The 15,791-nt window shown below is 42.7% G+C and overlaps 1 protein-coding gene across 1 annotated transcript; it reads right to left on the reverse strand.

Moving 5' to 3' along the window:
• Window positions 1-238: 238 nt before the first annotated feature.
• Window positions 239-6,194, reverse strand: LOC311140755 (guanine nucleotide-binding protein G(I)/G(S)/G(T) subunit beta-3-like; the record flags this gene model as incomplete). Its single annotated transcript, XM_084175970.1, has 8 exons — window positions 239-345; window positions 615-831; window positions 1,142-1,343; window positions 1,638-1,704; window positions 1,898-2,060; window positions 2,272-2,335; window positions 3,534-3,679; window positions 6,138-6,194. The coding sequence occupies 8 exons, from the start codon at window positions 6,192-6,194 to the stop codon at window positions 239-241; spliced, it is 1,023 nt and encodes a 340-aa protein (XP_084032096.1).
• Between the last annotated feature and the right edge of the window lie 9,597 nt (window positions 6,195-15,791).

Consider the following 15,791-nt stretch of genomic DNA (forward strand, 5'->3'; position numbering starts at 1 on the left):
CTGCCCAACTCAAAACGTGAGAGAGAAGTAGGTAGGGACGACAGACTTTCTCATCACAATCTTGCTCTCAAATCGAATAAGACTTGGCACAATACAATAAATACCCTCTTTCACCCGTGGCTTCCTAGTCTCCCCCCCCCCCCATCCCCCTCTTGAATCTACCAGGTTTTCATTATATTTTTCCTCTATCCCCTCTCCTTTTCTTAGTCTTTCGTTCTGTCTTCTCTAGAAGACTGGCTCAGTTCCATATCTTCAGGAAGCTGTCCCAGGATCCTGTGCAGCATGCCATTCCGTCCGAGGATACTCCGATGCAGCTCACCCTGTTGTCATGACCAGCCAGCACTCCTGAGCCATGAAGAGAATTACGTCAGTATAGAATGTATGCAAATATATGTTTGTCTACATTGCATCCACATGTTCTCTCCCTTGCTTTCTCCCTTTGTCCCACTCACATTCTCCTTCTTTCTCCTCTCACCATCCCCTCTACTTATCCACACTGTCTCCCTCTCTTTCTGCCTCCAGCCCCTCTAGTCACCCTCTTTCTCTCCTCTCTCTCCCCCTCCGTACTCACCCACACTCTCTTTACCTCCCTTTCGCTCTCCCTCCGTACTCACCCACTCTCTCGGCTTTAAGCATGTCCCAGATGTTGACGTTGAAGTCATCGTATCCGGCCAGTAGAAGGCGGCCGGAGAGGGACGGGGCGAGGGAGGTCACCCCACACATGATGCCCGAGTCCTGGTAGGTGACGAGCTCCTGGTCTGCCCTCAGGTCGTACAGCTTACAGGTGGCATCGTCTGAGCCCGTTATAACCGCATTACCATTGGGGAAGAACTGGGCAGAGTGGAGAGGACAGAGGAGGTGGTCAGAGCAGTGGTCTCTCTAACTGTGGTTCTGGAGAGCTACAGAGCGGGCATAGGCTTTTGTTCACCTCATTAAACGAATCAACTGTTTGAGCAAACAGTTGCATTGAATTAATTTTTTTATACTATGTTTTGATATGGATTTTTTTAAAGCTTCAATTTGTAAAAACGTGGAAGTTTTTTGTTTGTCCACGTGAACTGCCGGGTGCAATGCATCTGACTATCAGAATACTAAACTATTAATAAACGATGAATAAATGCTGGGGGTCCTCTGTCCTCACCCCAATGGCATTAATGTCACTCTCGTGGCCGCTGAACGTCTGTCTGCAGGTGGCTTCCCTGATGTCCCACAGTTTGGCCGTGAAGTCACACGCCCCCGAGATGAACATCTTGAAGTCGGGGGACACGGCCAGGGACATGCAGTCACCCAAGTGGCCCGCGAAGATGGTCTTCTCTGTCCCTGTCTCAATGTCCCATAGAACACTATAACGTTTGGAGGGAGGGAGGGAGGAGGAGGAGAGGATGGATATAGAGGGGGGCAAAGAAGACAGCAGGGACATGGTCAAAAAAGAGAAGGTTGCGAAAGAAGGGAGAATGTTTAGGACACCATTGCAGAAAGATAATAGATAAGCCTATGCGTATCCAATGAAGGGTACAGGATAAGCCATAGAATTAGAATGATATGGTAGCATTAACAGATTGGACTGATCTCTGGTCAGTCATTGTAACCCCTTATTGCACACCAGACTCATAGAGACTCCATCTCTATGATCTTACCAGGTACAGTCGCCAGAGCTGGTGATGATCTCACTGTCGCTAAGGAAACGACAGCAGGACAGGTAACCTGGGCAACAAGAGAGAACACCATCAGAGCCACATAACACAGGAATGAGAGATTGCTGTATTGGATAGACTATATAAATACCACCTTGTATGTTCTTACTTGGAGTTTGATCAAAATGACTCATCGCTAAACGTGTTGCCAGTGATGCTGTCTTAATGAATGCAAATAGTGGGGTAAATGTCGAGTGGGGTACCTGTGTGTGCGGCCAGCTCACGCATGACCTTGACGTTGCCGTCCTTGCCTTTAAGGTTGTAGATAGAGCACATGTTGTCCAGACCGCCACACGCCACCATGTTCCCTGAGGGCGCGTAGGCACACGTCATCACCCAAGACGACTTCAGAGGGATGGCGTTCACCTGAGCAGACAAGGACAGTGAATCCTCACGTGAACCAGTGTGTGTATGTGTACGTGCCTGTGTGTGAACGCGCATGTGTCAATGTGAGCACTTATATGAGCACTTGATATTACAGTATATTGTCATTACATGCCATATTCATGCATAAACACTGTCCCATGACTAAAACTCCCCAGACCCAGACTGTAAACACAGACGCGGCCCGCCATACCTTGTTGGTGGTCAAGGTGTCCCACACTATGAGCTTTCCATCTTGAGAGGCACTGACACAAAACCTGGTAGAGAGAACAAGACAGGTGTAGAGACGGAAACAGAGAGACAGAACCAGAGACAGAGAGAGAGACAGACAGAGCGAGACAGAGAAAGTGAGAGACAGAGTACACTAAAAGATCCAAGGACCTGCAGCAGCTCAAGATAAATAGACCGATAGATAGATAATAGATACAGAGACTCTTTTGTCCCAATGGCAATCCGTCTTTACTATGACTGAGCTAAAAAGCCATGACATGGTAATTGACTAATACTACTCCACTTTTTTCTATTAACGGGTGTTTCCAGCACAAATGATGATGGGGATGTTGATGCTGATGATGATGCTGGTGATGATAATGATGATATTGTGTATCATGTATTTATATATATCTAGCCACTATGGAGGAGTATGTGTGAATATGTTGTCTGTTAAGTGTGCACAGTTGCCAAATTAATTCCCCCTTGAGGGACAATAAAGTTGTATTGGATTGTATTGTATTGGACAGAGAGAGGCATTGTTACAGAACCTCTTAGCCCAGGACTAGTTCAGTTAGTAAAAGCTATCTCTAGACCCACCAAATGTAGGATACCCTAAGTATTGTAAACACAAGAAAAGCTCATAAGTTACTAACTTGCTACAACTGAGAAAGAGATGAGATTAAATGAAATGAGAAAATAGGGAGAGAGAATGAGAAGGAGAGAGGACAAAATGAAAGAAGGGTAAAAGGTGGGTTAGTGCACATTCAAGTTATAGTATCAGCAATAATTGACTGATTCAGGGATAATGTTGGTTTAAAGTGTTGCCAGACAGTCAGTCAAGTGTTTCCTGGTTCCACTAATTCATCCAATTAAAACCAGCTATGGGATTGCAACACCAATCCAATTAACCAATAAACACAGAGCACCACATGACACCAGTTTTAAACTATAGCAGTATTTGTAACAGCAATCTGTTTGAATGAATGGATGAGCAGATGAAAATATAGATTACATAATGACTAATGATAGAACTAACAGAAATTATTGAACAAACAAATTAATACTTGAATGAATACTTGAACGACTCAACAAGCAATTCTCAGGAAAAGAGTGCAGGCTAGAAGTGTGTGAAGGGTCATTGTCTACTTTGAGCTAGTGGTCCAGTGTTTGTACGCGTGCCAGTGTGTACGTATGTGTGCCTGTTTGTATGTGTGTTCGTGTGTATGGTGTATGTGTGTTTACTTGGTGTCAGTGCCCCAGTGCATGGCATAGATCTTGGCCAGGTGACCCCTCAGCGTCTTCCTGGTCTTCAGCTGGACACGCCCCACCAGCGCCGTCCCGGCAACCGCCTCCTGCAGGGTGGTGTCCTGCACTACCTTTCGGGCCTCCTGTAGAGGGATGGTTGTGTATGGTCATAATACAGTTGAAGTCGGAAGTTTACATACACCTTAGCCAAATACATTTAAACTCTGTTTTTCACAATTCCTGACATTTAATCCTAGTAAAAATGCCCTGTTTTAGGTCAGTTAGGATCACCACTTTGTGAAATGTCAGAATAATAGTAGAGATAATTATTTATTTCAGCTTTTCTTTCTTTCATCACATTCCCAGTGGGTCAGAAATTTATATACACTCAATTAGTATTTGGTAGCATTGTTTAACTTGGGTCAAACGTTTCGGGTAGCCTTCCACAAGCTTCCCACAAAAAGTTGGGTGCATTTTGGCCCATTCCTCCTGACAGAGCTGGTGTAACTGAGTCAGATTTGTAGGCCTCCTTGCTCGCACACGCTTTTTCAGTTCTGCCCACATATTTTCTATAGGATTGAGGTCAGGGCTTTGTGATGGCCACTCCAATACCTTGACTTTGTTGTCCTTAAGCCATTTTGCCACAACTTTGGAAGTATGCTTGGGGTCATTGTCCATTTGGAAGACCCATTTGCGACCAAGCTTTAACTTCCTGACTGATGTCTTGAGATGTTGCTTCAATTTATCCACATAATTTTCCTTCCTCATGATGCCATCTATTTTGTGAAGTGCACCAGTCCCTCCTGCAGTAAAGCACCCCCACAGCATGATGCTGCCACCTCCGTGCTTCACGGTTGGGATGGTGTTCTTCGGCATGCAAGCAACCCCCTTTTTCCTCCAAACATAACGATGTTCATTATGGCCAAACAGTTCTATTTTTGTTTCATCAGACCAGAGGACATTCTCCAAAAAGTACGATCTTTGTCCCCATGTGCAGTTGCAAACCGTAGTCTGGCTTATTTATGGCGGTTTTGGAGCAGTGGCTTCTTCCTTGCTGAGCGGCCTTTCAGGTTATGTCGATATAGGACTCGTTTTACTATGGATATAGATACTTTTGTACCTGTTTCCTCCAGCATCTTCACAAGGTCCTTTGCTGTTGTTCTGGGATTGATTTGCACTTTTCGCACCAAAGTACATTCATCTCTAGGAGACAGAACGCGTCTCCTTCCTGAGCGGTATGACGGCTGCGTGATCCCATGGTGTTTATACTTGCGTACTATTGTTTGTACAGATGAACGTGATGCCTTCAGGCGTTTGGAAATTGCTCCCAAGGATGAACCAGACTTACTTGTGTCATGTACAAAGTAGATGTCCTAACTGACTTGACAAAACGATAGTTTGTTAACAAAAAATGTGTGGCGTGGTTGAAAAACAAGTTTTAATGACTCCAACCTAAGTGTATGTAAACTTCCGACTTCAACTGTAACTATGGTCCACTTAACTATGGCTAAAACCATTGTCATAACTATTGTAATTTTCAAGGTATGCTACTGCTGCTGCAACCTGGTCTCAGAAGAAAACTTATTACATTTTACTAATCTGCTGTTTACACTTCTGCTTTTGGACGAACAGAGCGGTCAGGGGTGGGGATGTATGGTCATAACTGTCGTCATAGATATGACTATGGTGTTATGAACACCTTTACACCTTACTGTCCAGAGAATCAGAACAGTTAGGATTTTATATTATTGTAAAAAAAAACATATAGAAATATGAAAAACAACAGAAGCTAAAGTAAAAGCACAAAAACACAAACAAAGATCCATATTCCTATTACCTAGACATATTACTAGTAACACCCCCCAGCCCCTCCCCCCTCCTCCCCCCACCCACATACCTCATGTCCACATATTAATTTAAATACAACATAACATATTACAATAACTTCTTAGACCTACTCTAGTCGTTCAATTCATTTTATGAATTAATCTCTTAAAACAACTATTTGGCAATTTTTTTGAACATTCTGGCAAGAAGTTCCAGGACTTCACTGCCCTGAGGTAAAAGCTATTTTGCCCAGTTCTAATTTGGGTTTTGGTGGTCTATAGGATGAGGATTCTTGTTCAGTTTATGGTTGATGATCATGGTAAAATGTTCAGCAAAAGGCAAATAGTTGAATAAAGTACTAGCATATGAGATCCAAAGAACACAGGCAGGTGTTATATTCACACTAGTGATTGATTATTGCCTAGCGGTTAGAGAGGAAACCAAACAGCATCCGGAGGGCTGCCAGTTCGAATCCTGGGTCTGACGGGAAAAATTGGGTGGGAAGTGAGCTAGCAAATAGAGGGTTGCTGGTATCAAATCCTAAATGCCATTGCCTGCCGTTGTGCCATTGAGCAAAGCTCTTAACCCCCCACAACAATAGCTCCCCGGGTGCCCAGTGTGGCAGCCCCCCGCACCTCTCCAAAACCTGTATGTGTACTGTATGTGTGTCTTTGGGAGGGGTTGGGTTAAAAGTGAACGTCAAAATTCGGTTGGACCTTGTGTGCAATTGACCAATAATGTGATCTTAATCTTAATTATTGATTGATAACTGACAGTGATCTGATCTTTGAGGTTTTCCGCCTCCTTTCGCAGCGCCTCCATTTCGCCCATGGCAACGGTTGGTAGGCGTTGTCACCGATGGAGACAGGAAGTGAAATCAGGTGAGCAGATGTAATCCTGGGGAAGAGAGGGAAAAAATAGAAAATTGTATCTTATCAATTCATTATCCACTCTTCTCACTGTAATGTCAATGTCTGTTACCTGTGTACAGCAACACGTTAGATATTTATGCATGTTACCAGCTTTTTAGATCAAGGTTTACCCTCTCTTTTTTTTATGTTTAGCTACTGTTTTGCAATTCAAACCTCCCTCAACTACTTTGCAAACCCTCACAAACACAGGCACACACACACACACACACACACTCACAAACCCACACCCATAGTCAAACAAGCTCACTTGCACAGATATGCATATGCACACACGCACACCTGTACAAAAGCACACATACAAGCGTGCAACAATATAAACTAGTTAATATGGCACATACTGCATATACATGAACATACTTTCCCACCCTGATTGTAAACTCAAACCAGTATGGTGTGTCATCTTAATACTAACACTTTTCTTGTTTGATATCTCTCTTCAAGCTTATACTGTACTAGGTAAACAAACACTGTATTTACTCTGCCCTTTTCTAACTCAATATACTGCCATATACTTTGAAAGCTTTCCAATCTTATGTCAGCCCTGAAAGCACCTATTTTGTGATTCCAGTGATATCACATCACAACGCTCTAATGATGCAATTAATAATGTTGACTGAATCAGTGAGGACTGAATAGTTATTTCAAAAATATTCTAAGGTTAGGCCTACTATACAGTAAAGACAAAAAGTATAGATCAACTATCTAAAGTATCTCTGTCACATTATCAAATTAGGAACTTTTAGACTGGCAATGGCATCAGACTATTTTCTATGAAATCAGAAGGTAACCCTTACTTTCAAACATAATCACATAACATAACATTTCATGTAACATCCACACCATCTAATAACATATTTGCATAATATTTGTGACAGATTAAATTATTCGGATCTTACTCTATCTTACCTTGAAAACTACCTGGAGAAGAATAGCCTATATTCCCTGGCTTTGATCGTGTTTCTTTGCTGCACTCTCTCTCTCCCTATTTGTCTAAAGTGTCTCTGTCAAATCTCATGACCAAATTCATTTGCCTCTCATTTGTTTGAGTAGAAAGGGAGAGAGAGAAGGAGGCAGTGACTCAGAGAGAGAAAGATATTCACTTTCTATTGTTCCTTGCTGTTCCTATCTGTCTAGTACTGTAGGATACATGCATGTATGAAAACACTGTAAATCGTACGTCTAAATATAGAAATGCCTAAAACAATTAACCCAAAGGCGATTGCATCCATCTCTTGCGCGCTCATAGGTGTCCTGCTCCCTCACCTAAAGGGAGTAGTATCCACAATGGTCATCTTATCTAGTCTTCATCTGATTTAGGCCATATATTTGGTTCCCTGAGAAAATTACTTTTATAAATAGTACTAACCCAATAAAACGGGACCGTTTTTGAAAGTGTTTCAACTGTGCTATTGCCCTTTTGCCCTCCTGTCCCTGAGACCCTGGCCTGCCATTGTTGCATGTGATTAAATGGCTGCTATAGGTTGTCGCAGAGTGAAGTACATTAACACAGAGAGAGGGAGGGGGGGGGGGGGGGGAGAGAGAGACAGAGAGAGAGAGGGGGCTGTGTGTAGAGGTGACGCAGGAGAGAGTGAGTTTAAATCCTAGTGGCTGAGATTTTAAAGGAAGCCTTTTGAATCAAATCTGCTCTCATCCGATTACTGACTGCTCTTTGCATCTGGATAAGAGATGGAGAGAGGGAGGGGTGTGATGGAGAGATGAGAGAGGCAGGGGGAAACTGGTGGTGGTGGATGAGAGGGAGGGAGAAGGGAGAGAATGGGTGGTTAAAATATAGGATAGGGTGAGATGGGTGATTTCTGTATGAAATGGACAATGAACTTGAACGTGAGCTAGTGATTGTAGGAATGTGTCTGAGATCTTTTTTTCTCGCTGTAAATGTTTCACCTTTTCACTATTGACACACCATTAGTATTGTTTCACATACTATTAGGCAGATTGAAAAATGTGTCTATTAACCTATTCTACAGTAATAGCCATATAATTGATTTACATAATTAACGGTGACCGGTGGCTAAAACTTTATTTAGCACTAAAACAGACCTTTCTCAGAATGGGACTGAAGAACTGTTTCCAATTTGTACCAAGACACTTTAGTTTTGATTTAAATGATGACGCCTTGAACTGTATTTCCGTGCTATGAAAGAGTCTAACACAAAGTACCAAGTTTCAGCACCTATGCCAACTAGACACCCACAACACTAGTGATACCACTGGCAGAGAATCAAATGCATTCCAAAATGGATGTATCAGAGGAAACAATGCTGTACAATGCTCTTAAAAAACAAACACTTAAACAAATGATGTGATCATTCAAATGTACTGCGTTTAGACAGGCAGCCCAATTCAGATTTTTTTTCTCCCACTAATCTGAAAAAGAGCTGAGGTGAAAAGATCTAATGTTATTGGTCAAAAGACCAATTAATGGAAAGAAATATGAGAATTGGGCTGCCTGTGTAAAAGCAGCCATGGTGTCAGCAGTCTGTCAATGGGAAAAATCCACTTAGAAGATTAAATGAATGTTATCCTTCAAGATTATCTGTAAGCAGAGTAGCGCAGTAGTAGTGCAATAGCAATATTACATGCATTATAATATATAAATCCTATGTAAATCCTTGTTATGATATAACGTAAAACAGTCAATAATTATATTCGATTCAAGTTAATGGTGTTTTTCCATGTAATCTCAAAGGAATCGAGCATGCTGCCATGCTTTCATGCTTCTTAAATTAAATTCCCTACCATGTTGTAGAGAAAAAATTGATTGATATATTTTACAGTATTGATAAACGTTAGAGAAAATGTATTGTTATTTGTTGCCATTAAATGGCACCCTCGTCATAGTGCTATCAAATTAAAATTGATACTTATCCCCCAGACCCACTCACTTTGATTATATGACAAAATCAGGACACACTCAATCCAGAACTAAAAGTACTTCTACACTCCCCAAACTAATCTGGCAGCAGCAGGCAGCTGGTAGCCTAGCAGGTAGCCCTTTCCTGTAGTCTATGACCAAAAGCGCCCTCTTTGGCCTTATGGGTGGAATGTTATTAATATTATTCATAATTTCATCTTTAATAAAGATTATTTTTTTAAAAACTGACTAAAATCCTGTTTTTATGTCAAACAGCTTTGTTATATGTCAGTCTTCTGTGATGTATATAAAGTGTAATATTGGGATGCAAACTAAAAATGGCATACATTTCAACTCTATATCTGACATGGTACAGGTGTCTTCTTTTTCTTAAAGCCCATAACCATGTGTGTGAGGAGTATACTTTTGTTTCAAAGTAGATTTTTTAGGACTACCAAGAATCACTCTGTGTGACCCTGATTTAGCCCACTGCAGTAAAAGGTTAAGAGCATTGGTCCAGTAACCGAAAGGTCACTGCTTTGAATCACCGAGCCGAATAGATAAAACATTTGTTGATGTGCCCTTGAGCAAGGCACTTAACCCCAATTGCTCCTGTAAGTCGCTCTGGATAAGAGTGTCTGCTAAATGACTAAAATGTACAAATCTATTTCAACCAAGAGCTCCATACAGCACTACTGTGACCAGAGGGTTTCACTTACACATCTATTCACATATCCAATCAAAACTATTAAACAAAGAAAACAACACTTGAGGTGTAAAAGAAAAAGGTATGGCTGTCCACTCACCAAATAAGGACGTTCTCCAGTGGGTTTGTTAACCTGTTCTCACTTTTCAGGGTCCCTCTGTTTTGTTGTCATATGTTCACCCCTCTTCTGTTATTAGACTTTCAGTATTTTATTCAGTTTTCCTGTCCCACACAAAATTGATATTCCACTCTCTTGCACTCTCTCTCTCTCGCTCGCTCTGTCTCTCTCTCTCTCTTTCTCTCTCTCTTTCTCTCGTTCTCGTTCTCTCTCTCTCTCTCACTCTCACTCACACGCTCTCTCCTGTGGGGACAGATGAGGATTGGAGCGGATGAAGGGAGATCAGGGATGAGAGGATAAACCAGCGATGGACAGAGAGAGAGAGGGTGGGGGGAGGAGGTGAGAGAGGGAGACAGAGAAAGGGAGAGACAGAGAGAGAAAGAGAAACAGAGAGAGAGAGAGAGAGAGGGAGAGAGAGAGAGAGAGAGAGAGAGAGAGAGAGAGGGAGGGTGGGGGGAGGAGTGAGAGAGGGAGACAGAGAAAGGGAGAGACAGAGAGAGAAAGAGAAACAGAGAGAGAGAGAGAGAGAGAGAGAGGAGAGAGAGAGAGAGAGAGAGAGAGAGAGAGAGGAGAGAGAGAGAGCGAGAGAGAGGGGGTGGGGAGGAGGTGAGAGAGGGAGACAGAGAAAGGGAGAGACAGAGAGAGAAAGAGAAACAGGAGAGGAGAGAGAGAGAGAGAGAGAGGGAGGGAGAGAGGAGAGAGAGAGAGAGAGAGAGAGAGAGAGAGTGGGTGGGGGAGGAGGTGAGAGAGGGAGACAGAGAAAGGGAGAGACAGGGAGAGAAAGAGAAACAGAGAGAGAGAGAGAGAGAGAGAGAGAGAGAGAGAGAGAGAGAGAGAGAGAGAGAGAGAGAGAGAGAGGAGAGCAAAGCACACCAACAAGGTGGGCAATCGTGTCATGGGGTCAAAAGACAGGAACTGGTCCGGCATTAACAAAAAATAAAATTAAAAAGCGCTCCTGGACATGGCTTTTTATGGTGTGGTGCGAAAGCCTGTGACTTCAGTGTTTGTAAACTTGAGAAAAGGCTAATATTAGAAAAGCCAGCAGCATAGACAGAGTCAGGTAGATGGGGACAAGACGAGGGGACATTGGTGACATTGTTAACTCATGCACACACATCTCAGGCCAGGGGAGAGAGGTTACTCTAGTACAACTGCAGCATGGACCTCTAAGGCCACCACCTCAACGTGCCTAACTATGACCTGATGAAGATACCCATCTGGCTTTGGAGCAAATGTGTAAGAATATAATAGATTTTATTGTCCTCTGATAAGGACATTCTCTTTCACAGGCTCGTACCATGGTTCACAGGTGTGGTCCATAATACTTTACGGCACTTTTATACGTGGCACTTTTCATGATCTCAAAGAGCTACATTATGCTGTACAAAAATGTACATCAAAAAGGCAACGTGCTAAAAGTGAGACACAGTAAAAAGGAGAGAGACAGAAAGAGTGTCCAGGGGGTGTGAGAGTGAGATAGAGAGAGAGAGGAAACAAACACAGTGAGAAAGAGAAAGAGAGTGAGAGAGAGTGAGAGAGAGGTTTCACTACATTGCCCTTTGACTTTCTGAAGTTATCTTCACACTTCTGACACAGTAGCCTAAGATTGTTAGGGTTTGGTTAGCGTTAAGGTTATTCAGTTCAACAAAACAATACTGTATCTCTGGTAAAATAATCATAGGTTAGTGGATAGTTAGTTGATCTGTTTTTTGATAGTTAGTATTAACCCAGTACTTCCACCCTCTCTCACATGGCCAAATAGCAACAGGACTCGTTGAGCGAACAGACACTCTCCTTTTTCTGACAGCGCTGACCCTGGATTCAGGGGAGGGACAGACAGAGTGAGAGAGAAAGAGAGTGGGAGAGCAAGAGGTATGGCGGGGAATGTGAGTAAACCAGAATTATAATCTACTAAGCTTTGTGTGGTCGTCTCATTTGGTCTCGCACATTCAGCTAAGTTACACGCGTCAGCAGTGAGCCTGTAGAGCAGAGCAGCATTTGGCTGCAGTAGAGATGTGACAGCCAGGTCAGAGCACTGAGCCTTATGTTGCTCTGTGATGCTATACATAATAATAATAATACCACAGCCATTAGCAGCCCACTGTCCCTCTGTCCCAGTCTTAAACAAACATAAGGGGGGGATGGGACTAAATGTCAAGTCACACAGCCAGAGGACTCAGCCATCAACAAACAACCTGGGAAGACACTGAAGTGAAAGCCTATCTAATACTTGACTACACTGTCTTGGTAAATTGTTGCGATACTTGTATGCCTGCCTTTATTTGTCAACTGTGACCAATGTGCTTCTATAGTGTGATGGCAGTAACCAACATTGATATGAAAGGATCACTCGACTTGACTTGACAGTATACAGTATCATAAAGGGTACAATCAAACCGGCCTTACAGTAGCTGATGTATGCTTAGATCTTAGTAGGACATTCTGAAAATGATAAATGGATATGGACATGTATATATACTGAGTGTACAAAACATTAAGAATAGCTTCCTAATATTGAGTTGCACCCCCCAGAACAGCCTCAATTCGTCGGGGCATGGACGCTACAAGGTGTCGAAAGCGTTCCACAGGGATGCTGGCCATGTTGACTCCAATGCTTCCTGCAGTTTTGTCAAGTTGGCTGGATGTCCTCCTGGTGGACCATTTTTGATACACACATGAATGTTGAGCGAGAAAAACCCAGCAGTGTTGCAGTTCTTGACACAAATCGGTGCGCCTGGCACCTACAGTGAGGGAAAAAAGTATTTGATCCCCTGCTGATTTTGTACGTTTGCCCACTGAGAAAGAAATGATCAGTCTATAATTTTAATGGTAGGTTTATTTGAACAATGAGATACAGAATAACAACAAAAACTCCTGAAAAACGCATGTCAAAATTTTTATAAATTGATTTGCATTTCAATGAGGGAAATAAGTATTTGACCCCTCTGCAAAACATGACTTAGTACTTGGTGGAAAAACCCTTGTTGGCAATCACAGAGGTTAGACGTTTCTTGTAGTTGGCCACCAGGTTTGCACACATCTCAGGAGGGATTTTGTCCCACTCCTCTTTGCAGATCTTCTCCAAGTCATTAAGGTTTCGAGGCTGACGTTTGGCAACTCGAACCATCAGCTCCCTCCACAGATTTTCTATGGGATTAAGGTCTGGAGACTGGCTAGGCCACTCCAGGACCTTAATATGCTTCTTTTTGAGCCACTCCTTTGTTGCCTTGGCCGTGTGTTTTGGGTCATTGTCATGCTGGAATACCCATCCACGACCCATTTTCAATGCCCTGGCTGAGGGAAGGAGGTTCTCACCCAAGATTTGGGGTCATAGGCAGCATTCCTCCTCCACCAAACACGGCGAGTTGAGTTGATGCCAAAGAGCTCGATTTTGGTCTCATCTGACCACAACACTTTCACCCAGTTCTCCTCTGAATCATTCAGATGTTCATTGGCAAACTTCAGACGGGCATGTATATGTGCTTTCTTGAGCAGGGGGACCTTGTGGGCGCTGCAGGATTTCAGTCCTTCACGGCATAGTGTGTTGCCAATTGTTTTCTTGGTGACTATGGTCCCAGCTGCCTTGAGATCATTGACAAGATCCTCCTGTGTAGTTCTGGGCTGATTCCTCACTGTTCTCATGATCATTGCAACTCCACGAGGTGAGATCTTGCATGGAGCCCCAGGCCGAGGGAGATTGACAGTTCTTTTGTGTTTCTTCCATTTGCAAATAATCGCACCAACTGTTGTCACCTTCTCACCAAGCTGCTTGGCAATGGTCTTGTAGCCCATTCCAGCCTTGTGTAGGTCTACAATCTTGTCCCTGACATCCTTGGAGAGCTCTTTGGTCTTGGCCATGGTGGAGAGTTTGGAATCTGATTGATTGATTGCTTCTGTGGACAGGTGTCTTTTATACAGGTAACAAGCTGAGATTAGGATCACTCCCTTTAAGAGTGTGCTCCTAATCTCAGCTCGTTACCTGTATAAAAGACACCTGGGAGCCAGAAATCTTTCTGATTGAGAGGGGGTCAAATACTTATTTCCCTCATTAAAATGCGAATCAATTTAAAAAATATATATATATATAGTGTTTTTCTGGATTTTGTTGTTGTTATTCTGTCTCTCACTGTTCAAATAAACCTACCATTAAAATTATAGACTGATCATTTCTTTGTCAGTGGGCAAACGTACAAAATCAGCAGGGGATCAAATACTTTTTTCCCTCACTGTACTACCATATCCCGTTCAAAGACACTTAAATCTTTTGTTTTGCCATTTACCCTCTGAATGGCACACATAAACAATTCATGTCTCAATTGTTTCAAGGCTTAAAAATCCTTCTTTATCCTATCTCCTCCCCTTCATCTACACTGATTGAAGTGGATTTAACAAGTGACATCAAAAAGGGATCATAGCTTTCACCTGTATTCACCTGGTCAGTCTATGTCATGGAAAGAGGAGGTGTTCCTAAAGTTTTGTACACTTAGCTTATAAACTGTATATAATATGGATGTGTATTCTTACTCAATTAGAGGAAACACCATAGAAATCCAATTAGAACAGTAATATATCTGTGGAAAACACTATCACATCAAACTACAAAGAAAATTATTCGGCACATTCAAATGACGTGTTCCTTTACACATTTAATGGATATGTTGGTGAAGTTCTTTTTTACTATCTGGCCCACAATGGCTTTTACGTTATATTTTATATATATATATATATATTTATATGGATTTATTACTAATCGTGTGATATTCAACAGATGAAGTACAGCCAATATACAGTACATCACTTGTATACACATAGACACATATAGACATATAATTTAATGCTAGATAGTGGAGTGACAGTGTGATACTGCTTGAGATGCATGATATAGATGTACGCCTGCTTAAACACAGATTAACTGGGCCTTTTAGGGAATGCAGCGGCTGGAGAGGGTAGGGTAAGGGATGGAAGCGGTTAAAACCAGGAGTCCATTAACAGGCCAGTCGACCCAATTCTGCAGCACCCGCGGATTATCACACAGGGGGGAGTGAGAGTTAATATGGGTCGTAAACAGTGCTTGACTGGCCGTGACTCAGTAATGCACGAGACGAGAAGAGGAGGGGGAGAAGGGTGGGAGATATAAATGGGGAAGTGTTTTAATGGGAGAGAAGATGGGAGTTGAGGAGTGAGTGAGTGAGTGAGTGAGTGTGTCAGACTGGATGTCAATTATTAAATGATTTCTAGTTGGATTATGATTCCGTATTCTAAATGGGAGAGATTTTGTAAGCTTCATAAACAAATGCACTCATTTATGAGGGATTAACGGTAATCTCTCTTTCTATCCTTCCCCCCTTCTGCATACCTCTCTCTGTCTCTTTCTGTCGCTCCCTCTCTCTCCCCCTAAGCATTCGTTTTTAATGCATTGCAGAGCTTGGTCTATCTCCCCCTCCCTCTCAGTCTTTCCCTTTCTATGTCAGTGTTTCTGTACTGCAGGGTCTAGTCCCTGAGCAGGTGTAATATATTTCTCCTTATCTGTCTACCTCTCTCCTCCCTTCCCCTCTGCCTCTCTCTACCTCCCCTCCATCTCTGACACACACATTAACCCTCTCTTGGTTTCGTGGTCTTAATCTCCACACAGTTAAAGGGCAGCCTGGCACTGAGGTAATCCGTTAATGGACTCTACGAATTCACACCTATCCCCATTATGTCAACCCCCCACTTGTCCCTCTCTTTCTCCCTCACTCTCTCTAGTCACATGCAGTTTATGTTTTTACCCTTTACACTCGTGGGAATTGGCCTATATGGA

Source organism: Coregonus lavaretus, assembly GCF_964263955.1.
Source record: "Coregonus lavaretus genome assembly, chromosome: 13".
Lineage (NCBI taxonomy): Eukaryota > Metazoa > Chordata > Actinopteri > Salmoniformes > Salmonidae > Coregonus > Coregonus lavaretus.